The sequence below is a fragment of the Choloepus didactylus genome, chromosome 6, assembly GCF_015220235.1.
Source record: "Choloepus didactylus isolate mChoDid1 chromosome 6, mChoDid1.pri, whole genome shotgun sequence".
In the NCBI taxonomy this organism is placed as follows: Eukaryota; Metazoa; Chordata; class Mammalia; order Pilosa; family Megalonychidae; genus Choloepus; species Choloepus didactylus.
Genome location: NC_051312.1, coordinates 83,431,705 through 83,457,079, shown reverse-complemented (window position 1 = coordinate 83,457,079; position 25,375 = coordinate 83,431,705). Strand labels below are relative to the sequence as shown.

General features: G+C 35.6%; 2 protein-coding genes across 2 annotated transcripts; both read left to right on the top strand.

Annotated features, from left to right (window-relative positions):
* The first annotated feature begins 515 nt into the window (after nucleotides 1-515).
* LOC119537171 (olfactory receptor 51A7-like) lies at nucleotides 516-1,454 on the top strand. Its single transcript, XM_037839737.1, has one exon. The coding sequence runs from the start codon at nucleotides 516-518 to the stop codon at nucleotides 1,452-1,454; it is 939 nt and encodes a 312-aa protein (XP_037695665.1).
* Nucleotides 1,455-12,089: 10,635 nt separating this feature from the next.
* Nucleotides 12,090-13,028, top strand: LOC119536280 (olfactory receptor 52E2-like). Its single transcript, XM_037839017.1, has one exon. The coding sequence runs from the start codon at nucleotides 12,090-12,092 to the stop codon at nucleotides 13,026-13,028; it is 939 nt and encodes a 312-aa protein (XP_037694945.1).
* The last annotated feature ends 12,347 nt before the right edge of the window (nucleotides 13,029-25,375 follow it).

The window sequence follows — 25,375 nt, the reverse complement described above, 5'->3', positions numbered from 1 at the left end:
TATATATGGATATCTGCTGTCCAAGCAACACATTTTTTTTTTAAAAGGATGCAGTTTCTTAAAGGTTACAATTTTTCAATAATTGCAATTTTAAGTGTAGTAAATGATGATCCTAATTTACTCCTACTCTATGTGGATCCATATAATTTCCAAACTTACAGAGCATCACTGTCTTAACAAATATCCTATACAAAATAAAGGCTGTGAAATTTGCTCTTTGATTTCTGTATGCTGAAGTCAAGGAAAACATTTGCAGTATTTGTATTTGTCTGCTGATGATTACATATGGAGATAAATATATTTCCTTATTTCACTTGTTCTCCTATTAATATGGTTCTTGAGATTATTTCTGGATATTTTGTTTTAGTTATAACAATGATTGTATGAGAATGGCTGGAATCTCAAGCATTCCATCTACCAAATGACAAAAGCACACTCATTTGAGGCAATTTGTTTATGCCACTGCAGGAAGTCTTTGCTGATTGCCACATCCTGATTCCCTCATATAAATTGCTATGCCAGTCTTCAACACCTCAGAAGTGGAAATCTCTACCTTCTTCCTTATTGGGATTCCAGGAATAGAGTCAGCTCATATTTGGTTTTCTATACTGATTTGCCTCATGTACCTCCTTGCCATCCTGGGGAACTGCACCATCCTTTTTTTCATAAAAACAGAGAGCTCTCTGCATGAGCCTATGTATTATTTCCTCTCCATGCTGGCATTTTCTGATCTGGGACTGACCATCTCCTCCCTACCAACCATGCTGAGAGTCTTCTTATTCAATGCCACAGGAATTTCTCCCAATGCCTGCTTTGCTCAAACATTTTTCATTCATGGATTCTCAGCTATGGAGTCATCAGTACTTCTCATCATGTCCACTGATCGCTTCACAGCCATCTATAACCCTTTGCGATACACTTCTATTCTTACCAGTGCCAGAGTCATAAAAATTGGCCTTATATTTCCTGGATTAAGTATTTTGTTCATCCTTCCTTTCCCTTTTATTCTAAGGAGGCTGAAATTTTGTAAGAAAAGCCTTTTATCCCACTCCTACTGCCTCCACCAGGATGTCATGAAGCTGGCCTGTTCTGACAACAGGGTCGAAATCTATGGTTTCATTGTGGCTCTTTCAGCTTTGCTAGAATTGGTATGCATTTCTGTGTCTTATATACTGATATTGAAAATTGTTCTGGGCATTGCCTCACAAAAAGGCTGCCTCAAGGTCCTCAACACTTGCACCTCCCACATCTGTGCTGTTCTCATCTTCTATGTACCTATTGTTACCTTAGCTGCCCTCCATCAGTTTGCCAAAACTGCTTCTCTAGTCATCAGAATCATTGTTGCTGATATCTTCCTTCTGGTTCCCCCTGTAATGAATTTCATTGTGTATTCTGTGAAGAGTCAGCAGATTAGAAATCTGCTCCGAGGGAAGTTATGTGAGAAACAGGGTTAATGGGAAATTTGAGCTGCAAGGGAAGATCAGCTCAGTTGGCAATTTCTGAAGAAATAAAGGGTTCCAAGAATGAAACTAGAAGAATAGAGATTGAACAAAATGATTCACTACTCATCACCAACAGGTCAATACCATTTCAAGATATTGACATAATTAATCAGCAATATCATTCTAGATTAGATGACTTGGGAGTGAGGTGTGTGGTCTTAACATGCTTATAAATATTTTGACCACCTCCTTTCCCCTTTAAATTGTCTACACAGTCAACTATGTAACTTTATCAACACCAACCACAGCAACATGATGCAAATTATGACCGGAAAGATTTTCAAGGTATTATTCTAAAAGATAAAGCAGGTGCTCAGTTTGGAAAAAGCAATCAGAGGGGTAATTAATTCTGGCATCATGAGCTGTGACTGAAGTGTGTGGAAAGAATAAACGCACACATGAACACAAACATAGAATCAGCATTTCCTAAACACTGATTGTGTGTGCATGTGCATCTGTATGTGTGTGTGTGATCAGCAATTCAAATAAACAAGTAAAAATGCCTCTGTTTGCAATTCCTCTGAAACACTTCTAGAGATATGAGGCTCCCAGGCATAACATAATTAAAATTAATTTCCTAAAACATAGACAAAAATATTTTGTTATTGTATTTTCAATTGTTTGCAAAACATCCAGAAATCTCCTACTTTGGTATGCATACTACCTTAATTTTTCTTCATTCAAGTCAATATAACACCTTCTAGTTGCCACTGTTATGACCTCATCAGACAGTATTATTTCTTTATTTTCTCTCTCCTGTACCAATGTGCAAGTGATATAAGAAGTAGGTTTTCACTTTTATCTTTTTCAACATCCATTAAAACACCTGGACCATAATAATTGCTAATTTTGTTTGTTAAAACATAATGATATTAGACAATTTTGAAGATATGGCAGGAAAGCTAAAGAATACATTAGAGATTAGAAAACCACATTAATTTTGAGGAAAACCACATTAATGTTGAGCTCACATGTTCTACAAATTCCTTACTTGGGACAGAAAGTACACAAAGCAAGAAAAAAATATTATTCTCAAATTTCAAAAAAATAAAGTAATCATATCTAGATATAGGACCTAATGAGAACCTCATTAAATGGTCCCCAAATGAATTTACATATATTTTTAAGAAGCTCTTAAATCTTTAACTTACACTGAACTGTTAAAACCTGAACACTTTTTACCTTCTATTGTAAGTGACGTAAAACTAAACCGTTATTTTATTTATTTTAACATCCTTAGGTAGGATGTTATAATGGATCACAGACATGAAAAAAAAGTTGCAGAGAACTGTGGAGCTATAGCATCCCAAAATATTATTAAGAAGTAGTAGAATCACCAGCTCTTACCCTCTTAACCTCTCTTCTCTGCTTCTATCAGTATTGTGGAATGAGCTAAACCACATGCATGAGGAAACAATCACACAGAGGAGTAATAAACAGTGGGATCACTTACTACATCTCAGTTAACTTTCTGAATCCCAAAATTGTCCTTAGATGAATGTTCATCCTTTTTAATTAATTACAATTGACCAATTTTTTTTCCTTCTGAGACAGTTTTTCACCTTTTGTCTTGTTATTAGAATAGGAGGGATGAATTCCAAGTTCTTTCTATATCAGACTAGAAACAAAAAATATACATTCTTTTTAAGTGCTTTAAGACATCTAAGAAGGCATACCCTATATTGGAGAATTAAAAACAAGAACAATAATAACTATTATTGTAATTAACAAAGCAGAGTATGAATATGATTGAAAGGGTTGTTTATATTACCAGAAGGATAGCTAGAGGATAAAAACTGACTCTGTATAACTTAGCAAAGCCTAGAGTGGACAATTATGGTAGTTAATTGTACAAATATAAGAAAGATCCTAAATGAACTTGAACAAATGTATGTCACTATTACAAAGTGTTAATAACAGGGTGAAATACAATGAATGCAAAGTAAGGTCCATAGTTAACAGTAACATTGTAATCTTCTTTCAGTAATTTTAACAATGGCACTATACCAAAGCTAAATGTCAATAGTGGGAGAATATAAGGGGTATGGCATTTTTTTTTTCTTGGAAGAAATGGAAATATTCCCATATTGATTGTGGTTGTGAACATATAACTATGTGATTATACCAGGAGCCATTGATTGTACACTTAGGATGGATTCTATGGTTTGTGAATAAAAGTGCTTAAATTTTTTTTCTTAAATATTTTCTAGCACCTCCCTTTATGAAAAGTTTTTTATGGGAAGCATTTAAATACAAACTGGATCTACATCTTACTATTAACATACTTGTATATGTTTTTGCAAATAAAATATCTTCCACAAAGACATATGAACTCTACTATGAAGTGTACAAAACTGGAAAATGAATAAAGTTGTCATTATTGTTTGTTTTGTGTGTTGAAGGTGAAATCTCTTGTTCAATATTTAATGTTTTACTATTTTAAAAGATAGCTTTAGTTTATTCTCCCAGTGGAATGGTTGTCATTGTAATTGTATAGTGCACAAAATGAATCCCTCTCCTAATAATGTCTCTAAAATATTTTATGATATTATGATTCCATTATAAAATTGAAGGTACACTAATATCTCTTTGGAAAATTACTCAGTATAATCAGTAAATTATATTGTACTTTGAAAACAAAAGGACAACAACAAAAAAAAAACCAACATAGAAAAAACATAAAACACGTTAACAGCATAAAACAATATAAAACAATGTAAAACCCATTATATTCAATAAGGGATTAAAGAAGATATCAATAAAAGAAGTGGAAAATCCACAAATATTTGGAATTTAAGTAACAAATTTAATAAATAATCTGCAGGTCAAAGAGGAATTCTCTTGAAAAACTACAAAATAGTTTTCATAAAAGGAAATGAAAGTATAACAATCAAAATTTGTGGCATGGAGCTAAAGCAATTCTTGGGGAAAATTTGTATCACTGAATATTTGAATCAGACAATAAAAAACCTCATATCAATAATGTAATATTCAACATTAAGAACTAGAAAAGGAAGAATAAATTAAACAAAAAGCAAGCAGAAAGAATAAAAGTAATAATAGATAATAGCAGACATAAGTGAAATTAAACACAAGAGTAAAGTAAATGAATGAAACCAAAGGGGGTATTATGAACAATTCTAGCAACATAAACTCCAAAACTTGATTGAAATGTACAAATTCAAAAAGTTACAAACACTGAAACTGAGTCACATGAAATATAAATAACCTGCTTAGTTTTATCTCTGTAGTTCTTAAGGTCTCATCTTTTGCTGCATCCACATCACTCTTTACATTTCTGGGCTAGTTGCTTGGATGTTAATTTTAGGCAAGTGATGAATACAAGAAAATAATGGAAGGGCAGTTTGTCTCGTTTATTTTTTTAACTTGGAGGTGACCCTCTTCCACCCCTCTACATCTTTGAGTGGCGACCTTATGAGTCTCACATACATTTTAGAATCAGCTTGTCAATATTTACAGAAGTCTCAAGGGATTTCAGTTATGATTTCCTTAAATCTACAAATCAAATTGGTAAGAACTGACATCATAGCAATGTTGAGTTTTCTGATCCATGAAAATGGAACAGTTCCCCTTTTAGTTAGGTGTTCAGTAGTTTCTATTACAATTTTGTGTGTGTGTGGTTTTCAGCATACATATCTTCATATGTTTTGTTGAATTTATTCCTAATATTTCACATTTTCTCCATGATTTTCTTGTGTTATATATTCTTTTATGTGTCTTATGTTTCACAATATGTATCTTCAATCACATTTTACCTGCGCAAAGGGAATGCTGCCATTTCTCCCTCCTATCTCCTGTGCTGTTGCTGTTACATATTCTACTTCTACAGGTGTCATAAATCCCACAATACCTTGCTACTATTTTTGTTTTAGGCATTTTTTGCATAATCTACATTTGTTTCTAGTATTATACTCTGCCTGAAGTACTTCCTCTACCAGAGGCTGGTGATGAACATTTTCATTAGTTATAGAATATTAGTTTGACAAGCATTCTTTCAAGATACTTTCCATATTTTTGTATTTTTAGCAGTTTGACTACTATATGCTTCTGTGCCTTTCTTGCAGCCTTAGCTCACTGATGGGTTCAAGTAAAGTTATGGTTTTAAATATGATGAAGCTTTTTTCTCTCACTAAGTGGGGAATGATCTTCTCTTGCAACTTTCTATCATCTAAGTTGAAGTGAAACCTCTACATCTAGAAATGTTTGGTTGAAATGAAAGTTGTAAATAATTCATTGTAGCGACTCTGGATTCTATTTTGATCTTCTTAGGGTCATTCCTTTGTTTGCTTTGTAGGCATTAAACTGTGAAATTTGTCTTCCTCATGGTGTGCAATTACATATCTCTCTCATTTATTTATTTTTCTACATTTTTCATTGTGAAATATATAATACAGAAAAGTGATCATTATCAAAGTACGATTTAACAAGTAGTTAGAGAGCAAATTTCAAAGAATTTTATGGGTTACAATTCCATAGTTTCAGATAGTTCCTTACTGTGAAATACATATACGCAGAAAGGTAATAACTTTCAAAGTAGGATGTAAAAAGTAGTTATATAGATAATTTCAAAGAATGTTATGGGTTACAGTTCCACAGTTTCAATTATTTCCTTACTGTGAAATATAATATATATACAGAAAGGTCATGACTTTAAAAGTACAATTTAGCAAGTAGCTACAGAGCAAATTTCAAAAAATGTTATGGGTTACAGTTCCACCTTTTCAGTTATTTCCTTCTAGCTATTTTAATACCCTAGCAACTAAAAATAAATAAATAAATAAGTAAATAAAAAATAAATAAAATTAACATTTATATAAAAATTCAGTGTTCACAATCCTTTGTTAAATCCTATTTTGTCTGTTGCTAGTCCTTCCTCTTGTTTAATAACTTTCTCAAACTTCTGGGATATCTGGGCAGTGACCACCCTAACTTGTTCATATTGAAAAGGGATGTCAACATTATGGGAAAGGGGGACACATTTGATTGATGTTCTTGAAGAAGCTGTTGCCTCTGGGTTTGGGGGCTATTCTGGCATAGGAACACTCCGGAAGATTTAAGTTTCTTAAAAATAAACTTAGTGAAAATTTTACAGTGTCTCAGATAGGGACCATGGTATTCTTTAGGGTTTGGGGGACTGCTGTTAATTTGGGCTTGTGCTACGGTGGCCATTTGTCCTATCTAGCTGCAGCTTGCATAGGAGTAACCTCCATGAAAGCCTCTTGACTCTATTTGAAAACTCTTTGCACTGAAACCTTATTTTGTTACCTTTTTTTCTCCTTTTGGTCAAGAACACATTGTCAATCCCTTGATGCCTGGGTCAGGCTCATTTCTGGGATCTGTGTCCCATGTTGACAGGGAGACTCACTCCCCTGGGAGTCATGTCTCACATACGGGGAAGGGTGACTGAATTTATTTGCAGAGTTGGGCTTAGAGAAAGAAAGGCCACATCTGAGCAACAAAAGAGAGTCTCTGGAGGTGAATCTTAGGCATAACTATATGAGGGCTCCCCTTTACAGCCATAAGTTTTACAAGAGAAAACCTCAGGACTGAGGGCTTGACTATTAAGTAGGTGGTTCCAAATTTCACATAGCATATATTCTGTCAAAGACAAACAATCAATGTCTTACATTATCTTCACTAATTTGTACAATCATTGTCACTCTCAAGTTTAAAGAATTATCATTACCCAAAACACCCCAAAGCTATCAGCCCCTAATTATTTATCCCAAGTGTTTATGTGGTACCAGTAAGGTATTTCTATTAATTATAGTCCCTAGGATGCGATAGGTACTTTTTCCTGAATACAAATACCTTAGAAGTATATCATGCAAGCACTTAGTTGTATTTTTAGTGCTAATCTGTGGGATACATGCCTTTAAACAACCACTTTTGATCATGTACACCTTCAATATGGCACTGATACTTATAATCCCATTAATGAATAATCATCACCTCTGTCAGTTCCCATTCATTTAAGTTCACCCTCATTAACATGCCTGTACATATTAGGCTATCATTCCCCCTTCACTACCTTGTTTCTATCTCTAGGTCCCCTATATTCTACATTAAAAGAAACTTATTTTGCATTTTGGGGGAGTTCATATTAGTGGTGACATACAATATCTTTCCTTTTGTGTCTGCCTTACTTCACTCAGCATTATGTCTTCAGTATTCATCCATGTTGTCATATGTTTCTGGACCCCATTCCTTTTTACTGCTGCATAGTATTCCATCATACGCATATACCACATTTTGTTTATCCCCTCATCTGTCAAGGACACTTGGATTGTTTCCATCTCTTGGCAATTGTTAACAATGCTGCTATGAATATCAGTGTGCAAACGTCTGTCCATGTCACTGCTTTAGATCTTCTGGGTATACCCCAAGAAGGGGAATTGCCAGATTGTAGGATAACTCAATATCTAGTTTTCTGAGGAACTGCCAAACTGTCTTCCATAGTGGCTATACCATTGTACATTCTCGTCCTCTCCAGCATTTATAGTTCCCTGTTTGTTTAATGCCAGCCATTCTTATTGACATGAGATGATATCTCATTGTGGTTTTGACTTGCATTTTCCTAAAAGCTAGTAAAGATGAAAATCTTTTCATGTGTTTTTTAACCATTTGTATTATCCTCTTCGGAAAAAATGTCTTTTCATATCTTTTGACAATTTATATTACATATTATATATTATAATATTATCCTGAAAAGAACTCTCAGAAGAGAGTATCATGCATCCAGCAATCATTTGAATCTTTTATTGCCACCTCCCTAATCCCTCACTCTGATTAAGTCCCCTTTTCCTTTCCATTTCTCCCTAGGTTTGTATACAGTAATAAAGGAAGAGCTCAGAAGTTTTCCCCATCATTGCCTTTTCCTTCTGTGCAACCTAGGCTAGGGCACTTCTCCCTCATGCATTGTTTGTGATCAGATGAATTCAAATTCATCCTTTCTGGCCATAGTAATGAGTGGATACTTTTCCATCTAGTCTTGCTATGCCTTTTCTTTAAGGTCCATCATTATATCATACAAAATTCATCATCAATTAGTTTCTTTGGATTAATTCTAATTGTTTGGAGAGTTTCATTTTCAGAATTGCTTAGAATAAAAGGGGATATATGATACATTCAGGACTAAACCATATAATTTTCAACATGGTTTATACATTAGATAATAATAAACCCAATGTCAGTTTAGGTAGTAAATCGATAGAGTAACAGTAGAGCAAAAATGGTCTGCCTCAAGGGCCCTCATCCTTGAAACAAAAAATTGTACTGCCTCCCTAAATGTTGGTCTGGGATGATGAGGGAATAAACTCCATCAATCATGATGTGCTCTTACATAGAGTAAGGTAAAAAAAGGTTCTTGGTGACTCACAAGTTACTCGAGAAACCTCACTAGTCTGTCTTCCTTTCCTAAACAGCCAGGTGTCCCTAATGGCTTCCTCTCTTTGACTCAGGAACAGATTTAAAACTAGATCCTTAGAGACTTTGCACACTTTGCAAAACTGGCTCTAGGGAATTTTCTTTTGAAAGCTCCTCCCAGGCAAAGAGCTGAATCCTCATAAAGACTGAGGAGACAGAAAAAAACAGACACAGGACTCCATCCTGGTCCTCAGACTGGTGATTCTTCCTTGTCCCCCAGCTCACAGGTACATCCCAAGGCCACAATGATGAACTGAACGAAAGAAAAAGGATAGATAGGAAAGGGAGGACACAAGGGATAATTATTTGGGAAAGAAGATAAGGTCTAAAACTTAGGGAATGAATAGGATCACAATTAAGAAGGGCCATCAATATAGTAAAGGCATTTGGATTTCAGTCTGAAAGCACATGCATTTTAGAAAAATAAGTCTGCTAAGTAGATTTAAGGGTTATTTTATCTTTATTGTCCTTATTTTATGAGTGTCAAAATTGAGGTATAGACATGTTAAATTATGTGTGCAAGGTCACAGTCCTTAAAGATAATACTTGTTATTTGCTTGCCTTCAAGATAGAACAGGAAAGTAGAAAGCTCGGTTTATACACAATTTGACTAAAGAGTTCACTCTTAAGCTCTAGAAATAACCATGCTATAATCAACATAAGAAAAAATGATGCTTTGAACTAGTCCCATTGGGATGGAGACAAATGTTCTTATTTTAAACATACTGGAGAATTAGAATTAATAGTATTTTTTAAGTGTGTGGTAAGGGAAGGTGGTTGATGTTGAGATTTCAAATTTAGCCAGTTCACTTACTTAATGGTTATGACAAAAGCGGACATCTACAATATTTCCATGGTGCCTATATTTCTTCCAAGCTTTTCTACTGGGTTTTTTACATCATTTAGTTTACTTACTAAATTCTTAGACAATGCCCCATTGTAGGATTTAAGTATCTTAGTTGAGAGATATAATTTTCCCATTAATTTATATACAAATGAGAATATAATACCATCTCTCCCTCTTTCAGAAATCCAAAGGTGTAGCATATTTTTCTGCTTTGCCATCATTTAAGTAAATTTCCCTTTACTGATTATCATTTCCATATTTTTTAACAACTTGAATGCACTTTGAACTTCTTAAAATGCTTTTTATACTTCAGTTACACAAGCAAATTCCCTTTATACTTGAAAAGACATGTTGAGGATTAAATGAGAATATGTGTAATGTGCAATACTAAGAACAGAATATTGCCCAAAATATAATGGTCAATGTATGTATTTTCTACATACCATAGATATTTCCTTATTCATCAAGAAAAGTAATCCTAAAAATATCTCACTTGCATACCAATATTCATAGCATTAATTACAATACCCAAAAGGTGGAATTAATTTAAGTGTCCACCAACAGATGAATGCATAAACAAAATGTGGTTCATACATATAGCTGCAAAAGAAATGAAGTTCTGGTACATGCTACAACATGGATGGAACCTTGAAAACTGCATGCTGTGCAAAGTAAGCCAAACACAATTGACAAATGTCATGATTCCACTCATAAGAAATATCTAGAACAGGACAATTCATAGAAAGATGCTTAGAGGTTACCAGTTGCCATGGGTGGGGGTGGGGGACATGCAATGGGAAGTTACACAATAATAATAAAACATATGTGTGTCACCCATTTCTGATCTATAACCCTGAACTAAAGGTCAGTTAAAGGAGGTGATGCTCTGCAAGCAATCAGACTTCATTGTCTCCAGATTTACTGCCCTAGTTATTTCTCTGGTTAGCTTCAGACAAAAAGAAAGGACTCTTTATTGCATGTTAATTTCTCTTTACTGATTATCTACTTCATTGTATGCTGAAAAAAGAAAAACTTTGTTGCCCTTGGATATCTGAGAATAATGCCTAAATTCCTCATCTAGCATTTTTTTTTTAGGAATACAGGAAATTGCATTTAATAAAAGGCAGTCTTCTATGGGCACTTATATTGATAATTGACAAAAAAATTTACCTCCTGAGAAATCCTACTTCCATTCCTCGTGTTCCCCATCTCCATAACTTTCCATAACATGTACTATTTTACTACAATGCCAGGACATTAGGAAAAAAACTCTATTTCTATAGACCTTTCGGAGAATGTGTCCTGCCAACAGTGTCTCCTGCCCTTAGTTTGCTTCTTTGCAAATGTTTACCATTTCTTCCAAGGAGCTCCTTCTTTATTTATGCTCAGTGGTCTGCTCCTTCTGTGGCCTGTTTTTCATAGACATTCTTCCCTTTGGCTTTGTTTTCCTCATTTCATTGTCTTGATAATGTTCTAAGTTCCTTACTGAAGCTGTGGGCATGGTTAGTACTGGTCTTACGGATTCCACAAATAATCAGAGATGATCAAAAGAGAGACTTTTTACTACAAAACATTTACAAATAAAAAATGACTCTATAGTTTGGAAATACTCTCCTGAAAATGCTGTAAGCAATATACTTGAAAACATTTATGAACAGTTTGGATAACTTGGAAAATGGTAGATTTGGTTTACTTCTAAAAATTCAATGCACAAAATGTTTCCTTTTCTATAGAATCTTTTCTTCAAAATATTCACCATGGGTCCCAAACTCATAAAATCAGGATTGTCTCAGCTTTAAAATAAAGAAATCTCTAATTCACATACATGCAATTTCTAAAGGAGATTATGTATTTGTGCGAATGTCTGTGTGGATGTGGGAGCTGTGTATATAAGCATGAATAAGGCATAATTTATATTTTCCTTACTTTGTATTCAGTTGATGATTAGGAAAGAATATAACTCATGAAGTAGGCAATAAGGAAAAATATTAGCATAATGTAGTGATAATGGCATTGCAAATTAACAGAAAGAAGTATTTTAACAAAGATAAACATATTATATAGAACTCTCATTTTAATTCACTTCATATATTCTTCCAGAGCCTTTGCATTGGGATGCCACTCCTTTCCAGGGCTCTCAATGTAATATGCTTTTAATTGTGTGAATTAACTGAGGAAGACAAGGTATACAATTTTCCAACATTTTTTATTTCTCCCTAGGTCTACAAAGCTGCAGACTGACCAGCACACATTTGTTAGGACAGTGGACTTCTGCTTCTGCCTCACCAAGCAGGATGTTCCTGCCCAATGACACTGGGTTCCATCCCTCATCCTTCCTACTGCTGGGGATTCCAGGACTGGAAGCATTCCACATCTGGATCGGCTTTCCCTTTTTTGCTGTGTACGTGATTGCACTCATAGGAAACTTCGCTATTCTCTTTGTGATCCAGGCTGAGAGCAGCCTACACCAGCCCATGTTCTTCTTTCTGGCCATGTTGGCCACTATTGACTTGGGCATCTCCACAGCTACCATCCCTAAGATGCTCAGCATCTTCTGGTTTAGCCTCAGGGAGATCATCTTTGATGCCTGCCTCACCCAGATGTTTTTCATTCACAATTTCACTGGGATGGAGTCAGCAGTCCTGTTAGCAATGGCTTATGACCGCTATGTGGCCATCTGCAACCCACTGAGATATAGCACCATCCTCACCAACAAAGTCGTTTCTGTGATTGGTCTAGCTGTGTTAGTGAGGCCATTTATTGTTGCTCTTCCATTTGTATTTCTCATACTGCGATTGCCCTTCTGTGGGAATCATGTCATCCCCCATACCTATTGTGAGCACATGGGACTTGCTCGCCTGTCCTGTGCCAGTATCAACATCAATATTATTTATGGCTTAGGTGCCATATCTATCCTATTTTTGGACATTATAGCCATAGCTCTTTCTTATGTTCAGATACTCTGTGCTGTTTTCCATCTTCCTTCCCGTGATGCCCGACTCAAGTCCCTCAGCACATGTGGTTCACACGTTTGTGTAATTCTTGCCTTCTATATACCAGCCCTCTTTTCCTTTATGACACATCGCTTTGGCCATAATATCCCCCGCTATATCCACATTCTTCTGGCCAATCTTTATGTCATAGTTCCACCAATGCTTAACCCTATCATATATGGAGTCAGAACCAAGCAGATCTATGATCGTGTGAACAAAATATTAATGAAATATGAATGAAAAAGGACTAATACCTAAAACATATTTTATGGATGTGCAGCAAATTTTCTGGCTACATTAAATAGATATGAATGTGCTGGACAGAAAGGTTTATTCATATTGGCTCCCATCTGTAAGTATTTAAATGAGTCCAGGGAGTGAAAACAGCAGCTTTATTATCCAGTTCATATTGTCAATGACTGTCAGTGGACACTGTACATATGATGTTTGACCACTGAAATCAATAAATTCAAAGTAAGATTTAGAGTGTTTGTTATACTCTTTCATGCATTCTTCAACCTATCTCATTTGTGTGGGTATTTCTCATTTTCTTCTTTCCTTCTTCATCCCCAAGCCTCTCTCTGTTTCTTTCTTCTTACCTTATTTCCCCCTTCCCTCTCTCCTTCCTCTTTTTTCTCCCTCTGCAGAAACATTTAGTTTACCAAAGTTTACTAACTTGCTAAAAGTTACATAGCCATAAATGGTGGAAATGAGATGGAAGTCCAAGTTCATCACTTCCAAAGCTGCAATATCCTCTGCTGTTTATCTTGAGATGGAGATAACAGTGCACTCATAGGGATTAACTGGCTCATCCACTTCCCATGCAAAATAGAGGTACAAACAGTTGCATGTAAGTAAGGGGAGTTTCATTCTGGAAGTTCTCCTTCTCACTTTTCTCTGGACTCATTTAGAATTAAGACCTTTCCTCCCTTCCTTCCTCCCTCCCTCCCTCCCTGTCTCCTTCTTCCTTCCTTCCTTCTTTCCTTCCATCATTTCCTCCTTCTTCTTTTTTTATTATTCCTTTGTTCCCTCTCTTCCAATTTCCCTCTGCTCCTTCATTCTTTAATTCCATCTCTGCTTTTCTTGTTCTTTCTGTATAAAAAAGAAAAACGGAAAGAAAGAAATCTCATGGATGAATACAGTAATTCTGCAGCATGATTTTCCTCAGCTAATTTTGTCTACCTAAATTGTCTTTGGAAACAGTTCTTTACTTCCTCAAATATCTTCCTTTTAACAAAGCTCCTCACTGCCCTCCATATGTTCAGAGGAAAGGAATCAATTCTTTGATTTCTTGTAATATTCCTGGGAATCTGGCAAGTAGAAGAAACTTGGAGATGCCTTAACTTCTATCATAATACTGCTAGCAAAGAGATAGACATTTCTCTTGGAGAAGATTTCCAGTTTTAGTTTTTACCATGCTTGTGCAATTATTTTCATATCTGAGGTTTGGTGCAGTGTGTCTGTGGGAGGTTATGAGTAAACGTGAACAGAATGAATTAATGAATGGAAACTTAATTTTGATTCTGATATTCTATGTATCAGCTTACGAAATTTTTCTGGATTTTCTATCATTCTACAAACTATGTATGCTACATGTTTGTATGTGTTATTATGTTCCATGTTAAATACAGTGTTTCTGTATTTCTCTGATTTTCTGTGTTGGTGTGTCTAAATAAGGTATATTTTGTTTTCAAAGACTATTTCAATAAAAACATAAATGTCCTTCATGTTTTTAAAAATTTTTCCTGGGTTTGTATGGAGTAACAGCAAATGAGTACCAGATATTGCTTCTCACATCTTCAGGGGGAGACTCATCATAATTTTTATGTCTCTTCCCCCTAATATGTATGCCTAGTTTGGTTGGCTTTGGGGTCAAATTTTAGCTTTAGCCTTTCTAACAAGAAAATACAGATAAAAATCTAGCTTATTGGAGAAGTTCTGTGACAAGCATTGATCAATCTTCCTATGTCTGTTTTTGCTTTCCTTCTAGAGGTGGTCAACTACTTTACCTCTCCTCAGTGGCAAGATGTTCAATACCAACACTACCACTTTCCACCCAGACTCCTTTTTCCATTACAGATATCCTGGGACTTGAGTCTTCTCAGGGCTGGAGCTCTCCTCTTTGTTGCTTTGTTTATTCAATGGCTCTGCTGGGCAATGCTGCCATTCTACTGAACACCTGGTGTGACTCAATTCCGCACGATCCATTTTTCTACTTCTGACCATCTTATCAGCCACAGATCTTGCCCTCTCCACATCTTCAGTGCACAGGACCTTGGGGACCTTCTGGTTTGAAGCACATGAAGTTGGTTTTTGAGCCTGTGTGGCCCAGAAGTTTCTGACACACACCTTCACAGGAATGGACTCTGCTGTTCTGCTAGCTATGGTCTCTGACCCATGTAGGCATCCGTGAACCATGCACTATAAAACCATTCTGACACCCCAAGTGCCAGAGGAATAGGGTATTATAGTGTGCCCAGTCCTGCTCATGTTGTCCTTTCCCTACCTAATCCATCATGTGTCCTTCTGTGAGGCTCAAATTATTGCCCACGCCTACCATTGCCAAGTTGTCCTGTGCCAGCATTCTTACCATGCTATCAATGGACTTTATGTGGCTCCATTTCTTATTTTCATTTTGGCACTGGTTGGACTCTCCTACGCCTACATCCTGCATGCTATTTTCTGCCTCTCATCTCAAGATGCTCATTACAAAGCACTGATCACATGCGACTCACATGTTGGAGTCAGGTGTGTTTTCTATATGCCCTTCCTCTTCTCCTTCATACTCAATAGTGAAAAAATCCCCCATTGTATCCACACTTTTGTGGCCCACCTCTGTGTTGTCATCCACTCCTGTTTTCTACAGTGTGAGAACTAGGCATACTTATGAACATGTGATCTGTGCATTCACTTCAAATAAAGGTCTCCTTGTCTTCTTTAATCCTTGAAGATGTGAATGTAGCTTAAAGGTGATTTTAACTCTACTTTCCATTAGTTTTCTTCTTAAATGACATTCAGATCAATAGACCCTGCAGATCCTGGATGACTAAGCTTTGGAAAATGCTTTTATGTGTTAAATCACTGTGTTTGCTCTCCTTATTGATGTTGACTGTTTATTCTTCTGTTTGTAAGGATCCATCACAATAGGAGGAAATATTTCACTGGGATTGCATTCAGTTTTTAACTGTGGAGATCATCCAAATCTCTAATTCTGTGCACTTGAGGATAGGAGATTATTCCAAGTGATCACAATTAGTTTATTGCAACTGCCTTGGTTTTTCTCTGCAAGAAAGAACTTAATTCAAATGCAAATAAGAGAGTTATTGGTAATTTTTAGTTTTAAACCTAAGTGTATCATTTCACAGAAGGCATCACTGAGGTATATGGGAGGTTTAAATTGTCTCTAGTCCTCCTCCTTATTCCAGCACCTTTATGCTTATTTGTCAAAAAACTTGTAGGCACTACTTGTAATATACCTTCACCATGTGCCTCTCTTTCTGGCACCATGTGCCTTCAATTTTTCTCTGGAGAAAAATGAAGTGAAAATACCTAAAAATGTACTTTTGTTAAAGAATGAAAATCTTGATTATATAAGGAGCTTGAATATAGGGAATTCAAATAGTGGAAATTTGAATCATATTCAAGTAAATATTTTTCCTGTAATGTGTTGTGTGTGTGTTTGGGTGTGTGCAAATGTGTATGCTTAATGTATTTAGGCTTCCCTCTAATATATCTAAAGAAATGGTCAACTTCTACCTCTTCTAAGGTGATTTTATTTGTGGAATGCAATATACAGTCACCATTTCAGACTTGATGCCTTGCAAATGTAGATTAATATTAAACAAGTACAGCAAGAAAATGCATTTTCAAAATCAGCTATGTTCATGGGGATTTCTGAGGCATTCTTTCAGATTTTTGTGTAATCTCATCTGGACAGATCTCCTCTAAAATTCCTGGAAATCAAGGGTGTTTGTTCACTATTTTTAATGAATTTACTGCTGGTAGAAACTGATGTGCACAAAAAAATAGAACACAGAGGTGGCTGCTCAGGAGGCTAACAACTAATTTTTGATGGTCATGACACTCTGCCATTATGCAGTATGACTAAATGGAACTGAACACAAATCTTCAGGGTTCAGGAATATGGAACAAAGAGTAATTATATGTCAACAAATAGTATGAACTAGTGGACTACAGGCCTCAGAAAAACTCTCAGGAAGGAATTAATGAAGGGTGGTAAAATGGTATGTCTCCGTATGGTTATCTGTGAAATTTATTTCCTGTGATCACCTTAAGCACATTAAATATTCTTTTCTCTAGCACACAGGAAGATGCACACAGTGAAATCATAGTGGCTTCTTTTATCCTGGTACCTCTCACAGCAATTTTTAGTGACTTTTTGAACTTGCATATTGTGTCTCATTTTAAGTACACCTCAAATTTAATATTTAAGAAGACATTATATTAAATATGTTTTTTACATTAATAAGTTATTAATTCACTTTTATTACATTGATTTTAAACATCCATCCAATATGCAAGTCCCCTCCCCTGTGCCATGCAGGATTACCAGCACCATACCTCAAAGAAATTAAATTCACAGTGTGCTGTATTTAGAGGGAACATTTACACACATTTCCATTGGTCTGACACATTTCATATGCATTAACCTACAGGTATGGATAGTTTCTATTAAAAATTTCAGGATAATTTAATTTTCATGTTCTAATGATGTATCTTATAGTCAGTATGTTTATTGTCTCCCACCATCAACTTCTCTTTGTGTTTCCATGCCCTACAATAAGAAGATGAGTAGGATTTCTGCAAAAACTCTGAAAATATAGCATCCAGTCCAATTTCCCCTCAGCTCCTTAGCATTTCTAAAGCTAGCAACAGGAAATTTACAGTTTTCATAATAAAAATGGTGTTCTGCTTACTGAGATCAGGTTCTGAAGGGCAGATATTTTTAAGTAAAGTTTTCTTTTTCAAGAAAAATAGGATAGAACAACAAAATGTACAAGGTCAAAATGATTTTCTTCAATAAAATGTTCACTTCAAAAAACTGTTTTGTTTTTTTAATAAGGTATGAGGAAAGGTACCTACATAATATCTTCCAGCGTAAATGCAATTTAAATGAAGACATTTAGTTAGGCATCATAGCAACTAATAGTGACTTTGAGTAAGATTTAAAAAAACCAGAAAATATATAACCCAATGTAAAATTTCCCATTGTCAGTCTGTGCAAGTATAGAATGGTTAATGAATCTAATCATTCATAAAAGGTTAAAACATCCTTCTATAGCTTGTGTTTTTAGCCCAATATCTTTCAAGTTTTTTAACCCCATTGGAGACAAATCAATGCAACTGTCATTCATTGCAGGTAAGAGCTAAATATCTTTGGAGAGGGAGATGGAAAAATATGTTTAGGGTTACGGGTTTGCAAATCATGAACAGTATTACCTGAGGAAATTTGATATTCTTTTTATTATTCATTTTTTCTTTGGACAAGAGAATGCTGCTATAGCAGGTATCAAATGAGATAGTATGTTGAGAAAGGTAGCAGAGGCCTCTAACTTATTATTATTATTGATGTGTAGTTGCTAAATATAAATTCCATATAATTTACTTTTTTTCCTATAAATTCATCCCAAATGTTCGGAAATATAAATGGTTATATTTATAGTCTCAGGTTTTAAGGAGTTAATGTTGCATTTTTGGGTTTCTGAGCATACATGTATAGTACCATTTTGTATGATGATTAAATAATTATCAATATGTCCTAACAATTTGCACGTATATATATATACCAGTTGCCAACATGCAGCATGCTGATGATATTTTATATTTGGTGCTGGATTTCTATGGAGGCTGCAATCATTGCATTTACCTAGGCAGAATGTACAGACAACATGAAAGAAGAGTGGAAATGAAATACTCATCAAATTTGCCAAGTTAACTGACTCTAACAGATTATCTACAATAAAAAAATAAAATTTCATTTCCATGAATATTGCCATTGTGCAATTACTTAATTGTAAAATTTTGAAAATCTCACAAAACTTCTAGAAATAATCCAAGGAAAATCAATGAAAATTATAAACAGTGTTATGGTTTCATAGAGGTGAGAGAGATCACTTTGTATTAGGTTGATTGGGGAAGATATAATGGAGGATATGTAGTTAAGCTGTGCAGAAAGAATTTCACTAGGCACAGTCTGTGTTAGTGCACTAAAGAAATGAAACAAGCATGGTATTTTGGGAGGCACTTTGGTTGGCTTACTTCAGAAGCTATAAACTGTGCACTTAGCCAGATGAAGGATATTCAGTTCTTGAAAATATCTGGAAAGTATACTTTGTTCCATTCCAACCATGCGGTGTTACCTGCTGAGTCTTGCCAAGCTAATTACTTTCTCGTTGCCAACTCTTAACCTAAAACTCAGTTTGTTCAACTGTGACCATTATATGACCTGTGTTCTGTATTCTTGTGCCAGACATACAGATTTTCTTGTCTTTCTTGGTCCGATGGTTCCACAATCAATCAATCAATGAAATCAACTGACCAAATTAAATAAACAATTCAATTGAAATAAAGAGGTTTGTGATTTCTGATAAGAATGATGTTTTGATAATTGTTACTAGGAAACACCTTCTCAATTGCTTGCATTGTCTTAGGACTTTATTTACACTCACAACATTAACTTTTTACCCTATATGACAGCCTGGGTACTAAATTCACCAGGCTTCTAGGAAGTAATCTCACTTAAGTAAACCACCTACAACATGCTTAGAACAAAATTTAACTAGTTTTCTTGCTTACTGAATTGCTGGGGGATGCTTCCCTTCAATCATTGGGTCAGGTAGGCTTTACGTCAGTTTCAGATCTCTATATGTCTCATTCCAGGTCCCTGGCTGAAGGAGCAGTAGCTATTTGGTTCATATCTGTCACATGGCAAATTTCAGTGCCATGTGAAGTCTGAAGCAAAAGTAAATTCTTGCAATCACACTTTTGTAAGGTATCTGTTTTCACTTTACAGATTTTCTTGTCTGTCTTAGACCTTTCTAATTGATAGTGCATTGATGAAAGAAAATCACATGGCCAAGCATCAAAACAATATGTTTGAAATGTATACTCTACTCGCAATGAAAGACATATGATCTATGCTGCAGAATAATTAAAATTATTGCTGAATTGACACTTAATCTACATGATTGTGACCATTGGTAGAGAATTTGGCTTCTTCTACTTTAGCCTTCCCCTATCATTTTTGCCAAACTATCTCTGGTGCCTTCATTGGCATCTACTCTATGATAGTCTGCCAACAAATTGATTTTTTTCTCATGAGGAGGAGGGTGATGACAGAATAATCTTGACTTTCTACTGGCTTCAAGTCATGGGGTTGTGCATCTATAAATTTGGAGATACATGTGACACTACCAAGAATACAACCATAACATCACACATTTTCTGTGTTAATTACTATCACAAAATTCTCAGCCTTACTATTAAAGAATTAAATAAAAATTTGGGAGTTGATGTGAAGAAGTGGGAACACTCATTTATTGCTGTTGGGAATATAAAATGGCACAGCTGCTGTGGAAGACAGTCCAACAATTCCTCAGAAACTATGTATAGAGATACCCTATGACCTAGCAATCCCTCTGGTAGGTATATAGCAAAAATAATTGAAAGCAGAGACTCAAACAGATATTTGTACAATGATTTTCATAGCAGCACTGTTCACAATTGCCAAAATACAGATGCAACCCAACTGTCCATAAACCGATGAATGCATAAACAAAATGTGGTCTATACATACAATGGAATATTAAAACAATATGCATATATATATATATATATATATATATATATATATATATGAACAGCCCTCATATATAATCTTACTAAGGTTATCAATATACAAGGATGGGGCATATCATTTATTTCAAGGTCCATTCTTCACGTCACCTCTTCTCATACTGTTGAGTTAATTCTGTTACTTTGACCTAGGGGTTAGTGGGCATGAGGGGGTGGGGCAGGGTAGAATCTGACTTCCATTCATACAGAAGAAGCAGCCAAAAATAATTTGGTTAGAAATTCTGCCAGAGGGAGGAGAGAAGGCTTAAGGGTTTCTGCCACAAATGACTAATTCTTAATACTCCTATGAGGCTAGGTGACTCCCCTTTGCTCCAGGCCCCTTTGCAGGGTCACCTGCAGGGCTTTCCTGTTCCTCTGGGCACAGCACTGAACTGGAATTTCCAGAGGTTCCTGGGCCATTGGGAAAGCACTGAGGAGGCAAGATGAGCATCTGTGGGTGAGGATAAATTGGCTAACGCTTCAGTGCAGTTCTGGTGACTACATGTCACCTCCATTTCCTTTCCTCTCTACTCTGATATATGGGTCTAAAACTTAACTACTGGCTGGTAAGTTTCCTGATGTTCTCAGTTTTCACTTGCCTTTCTAGACTTTCAAGCAAGCATTCACATACTTTCTGACAGTGATCGCCTAGCACTTTGGATGGATGTCAGTAGCTCTGCTGTCTAAAAACTCCATATTTCCTGTGAATGCAGGGGTGGCAACCGAAGGAGATCAACCAGATTCAAGCCCACAATCACAGGCCAAGCACTTAATGAAAAGCCAAAGCCAGAAACCTCAACATGGATCTGGAGTGACATGGTTTAACAAGTGGTAGAACTTTTGCCATACATGATAGTTTAAATTGGTTTGGGGTGCTGATATGCAAAGCACTACCTGCCAGTGGGCATTTTTGAGAAAACAACTTCAACCACTGGGAGTATTTGTTTGTGTAATCTGTCCTAACTCAGCACACTAGTACTTAGGCTTAAATCTTTGCTTCATATTATTTCTCTCTTGATAAAAAGAAGTAAGAAACCATATGAGTCTAACAAAAAGTTATTTATGAGTTCATAGCTTTGTAGATATGTTATATGCTGGATTTTGTATGGATTTTATTTAATTTAAAAATAGATTTTTCCTGTTTTAGATTATGGTTTTCATTCATTCAGTGTATGACAGTGTATGTCAAACTAATATTTGCTTATATGGGTTACTGTGAACCTGGAGTAAAGGATGCAAAGCAGCAATATTATCAATGGAAGGACAGTATGCACAAAATTACTATTAATTAACCCAAAATTTGAGGATTAATTTGTTTTCACTAACTAGTCAAAGTAAACAAACAAACAAAATATGGCATTGCTATCAGCAGAAAAGCAACAGTTGTTGCTTACGTTTGGTAGTACTGGAAGAATCAGATTCTGTCCTAGTTCTCAAATCTTAAAGGAAAATAGTTTATAATGATATTTATAATGATGTCCACTTGAAAAACAAACAAATAACAACAAAAAACTACTTCTTTCTGTGGAGTACCACACCCTTCATTTTCGACTCTCTTCTGAAGCAAGAGCATGGAAGCAAGAAGCTTATGGAGCGTGTTTAGGGCCTAACAGACCTGCCTGGGGAAATGGAGGGATAAACTGGACATTAAGGGTTTTTAAGAACCTGAAAGTAAACATACACTGACAGAGGAGAGGAGAAGGCTTTGCATGTCCATCACAATACTTGACAGTTGTGTTTTCTTCAGAGAATTATTGAGAAAAGACAGAATGATCAAACTAGCATTATAGGAGCACAAACCTGGCACCTGACATGGAAGCAGTTACTACTCATTAATCCCTTTGTATAGCCAAGGAAACTGAAGCAGTAGAATGGAGGGGAATAGACTGTATACAGTGGAGACACTAGAGGACAATGAGGAGGAAATAGAGGCACAGATCCTTCAATCTGTAGAAATAGATACATAAGTATAGAGAAGTGACTGTGGAAACAAGGCATAAACTACATTTTTTCACCAGACAACAATATTTTTCCAAGCCAGCAGTGGTAGAATTTGAGGGAAAAATGTGAAGGCACGTACTGCATTTTTATTTCTAACACTGACAGTGGAGCTACAAAGCCTGTAAGTGAGAAGGGACTGTGGCAGAGAAGAACAATCTCATAAAACGTATTGTCACAGCTGATGACCAAAAGCAGAAAGCAAAGAATTATTGTGTTCAGTAAAATATGTGCAGTCTCATAAAGCAAACAAAATCTATATGTCTTCAGATTTTTCTTTACCAATCTTCTCATGAGTATCCAACTGACTCATGAATGAGAAAACAAACATAAAATATGATACACCCCTACATTGGTGGAATTTGCCTCCCTACAAATGCTTCAACAAATAGGCACAAATAGAATATGTGAAGAGATAAAAATAACTATGACTATTATATTGAGTCATGTAGCTTATTTAAAGTAAGAATATAAATGACCTTCTAGCTCAACCAAATAAACTAAACTCTACAATATGAATTTATTTTAAAAACTCTGAAAGAAAAAGAGTACATACATTTGTGTACAAATGTACAAAACACTGCTAGTAAGAAAATTTAACTGCTTTTACAGGGTAGGGATGAGAAGAGGCATTTAAAATCTTCATATAATTTAAATAACATAAACATTATGAAATGAGGCAATACCACTACAAATAATATCAACTATCATTTCTTTATCAGTTATAATATTTTAGGCACAAATTTGGATCTTTTAGTAGTTCATATTTTGGTTCTAAATTGAAGTTTAGAATTTAAGTAACTCACACATAGTCAAACAGTTATTATATGAGAAAAATTAAAATTTGAAATAAGGTGTTTAACTCCAAGGACAATTTCCATAACCACTCTGCTATGAGGTAGTACAGGAGCAGACTATAAAATACCAAATCAAAGGTGAAGAAAATATTCAGTTGCTAATGTATTATTTTAAGATTTAAACTGGAATTCTATAAAGTTATGAGCATAGCACTTAATGCAGATACATCAGTGGAAGATAAAGACACAAGAGAAAATTTTCACTTATAAGTCAAAGATCATGTTTAAAACAACTAGAGAAAAATAAATAAAAATAAAAGAGGGAAAACTGAGATATACCATATAAAAAATCAGTGTGCCTAAAGAAAAATATAGAGGGGTGGAGAGAAAATGCATATAAAGATAAATCATGCAGAAAATCTCCTTTGAGGATGGCAAGAATCAACATATGAAAGGACAGGTTTAATATTAAAAAAGACATATATGTTGATTCCTTCTTCCTCTCAGGAAACTTTTCTTCATATATATCTTAGCAAGTTGTCAAATTACAAAAAACAAGCAGTATCATTTAATAATTTATCCTGAGGTTGATTCCTTCTGTTACTCCTCCTCACACAGCTGAAGAGATGCTTTTCCTCTGACCCGCAGGGGAGATGGATGTGATCAGAGGGTGGGGAGAGATTTGACTTCTGTTCACCCTGAGGTAGGAGCCAACATGTGGGGGCCAAGAAGGATGCCTGTCTCCAAATGCAGGTTTAACCCAAGAGGCATCAGAAAGCTTAACTCAAGCTCATTCATTCCCTGTTGCTAGAGCTAATGCCCCAGCATGTCCTTCCCAGGGGAGCTACCTCTGCATAAAGTGTTCCTCTAGAGGGTCTGGGCAAGAAGCCAGCCCCAGTCAACCAAGCAGGCAGAATGTTCTACCTGAGAAGGGAACCCAGGTCATAATTTATGCTTCCTTTGGATGGATGTCTCCCAAAGGAAGGCTCAGGGAGTTGGGGCAGCCCAGCACAGTGGACAGAGGACAGTTTCTGGAAGGAACATCAGGTAGCACCACTTACAGATGTATCTGAGAAGAAAATGCCAGGTACCCTTTACTGCAGCTACCACCATAGACTGGGAACCCCATATACTCTATGTGTGCACCTTCCATGCAGATTAGAGCCTGGAGGAGTTCCCAAAGCCCAGAACCAAAAATGTGCCACTGAGAGCAATGTGGTGGTCCATAGAGTGACTTCTATGGGATAGTTTCTACATTTTATTAGGTGGAAGTCATTGGGGTTGTCCATCACACTGTGAGCTGCAAACCAGGATGTCAGGACTTGTTCTACCTGTGTCAAAAGGTGCATTTGAGGACCATATTCAGTAAATGTGACCATCTTTTTCAAAGATAGAATGAAATATACATGCAAATTACACTCAATTACAAAGTTCCAATTTGTTCTCAGCTAATTCTAACCAACTTGTTCCATATTTCAGGTTGAAGTTTCACTAATTTTATATTTTTATATTTTTATAGATTTGTATATTCGTATATTCATTCCAGGCTTACTGCCTTTATACACTGATATCTATGAAAGATTTATGAATTCTCAGTCCTGAACATTTTGCCACCCTTCTTCTAGCTACATGTGTAATGTGTGCTTGGAATATTATGAAGGATCTTTAAAACACAGTCATCTATTCTGATACAAACCTGGACATCCACATTCATCTTAGAACTGCATGGTGGTGACTCAGTTCCCTTTATGACTTCTGGGAAAATAATTTCATGCATACATTACTAGTAAGGTGGTATGTTTAGAGAAACAGGAGTCACATCCATGGATAATATTAATGGCTAATTATTATAGCTAATATTTACAAACCAACAATGTACAAGATACTTTGTTAGGCACATCATAAGGAATATCTTATTTAATTTCAAAAGGAGTAACA

What these genes read in the sequence shown, in the direction of transcription:
- LOC119537171 (XM_037839737.1), top strand. Translation starts at nt 516, where the DNA reads ATGCCAGTCTTCAACACCTCAGAAGTGGAAATCTCTACCTTCTTCCTT.
- LOC119536280 (XM_037839017.1), top strand. Translation starts at nt 12,090, where the DNA reads ATGTTCCTGCCCAATGACACTGGGTTCCATCCCTCATCCTTCCTACTG.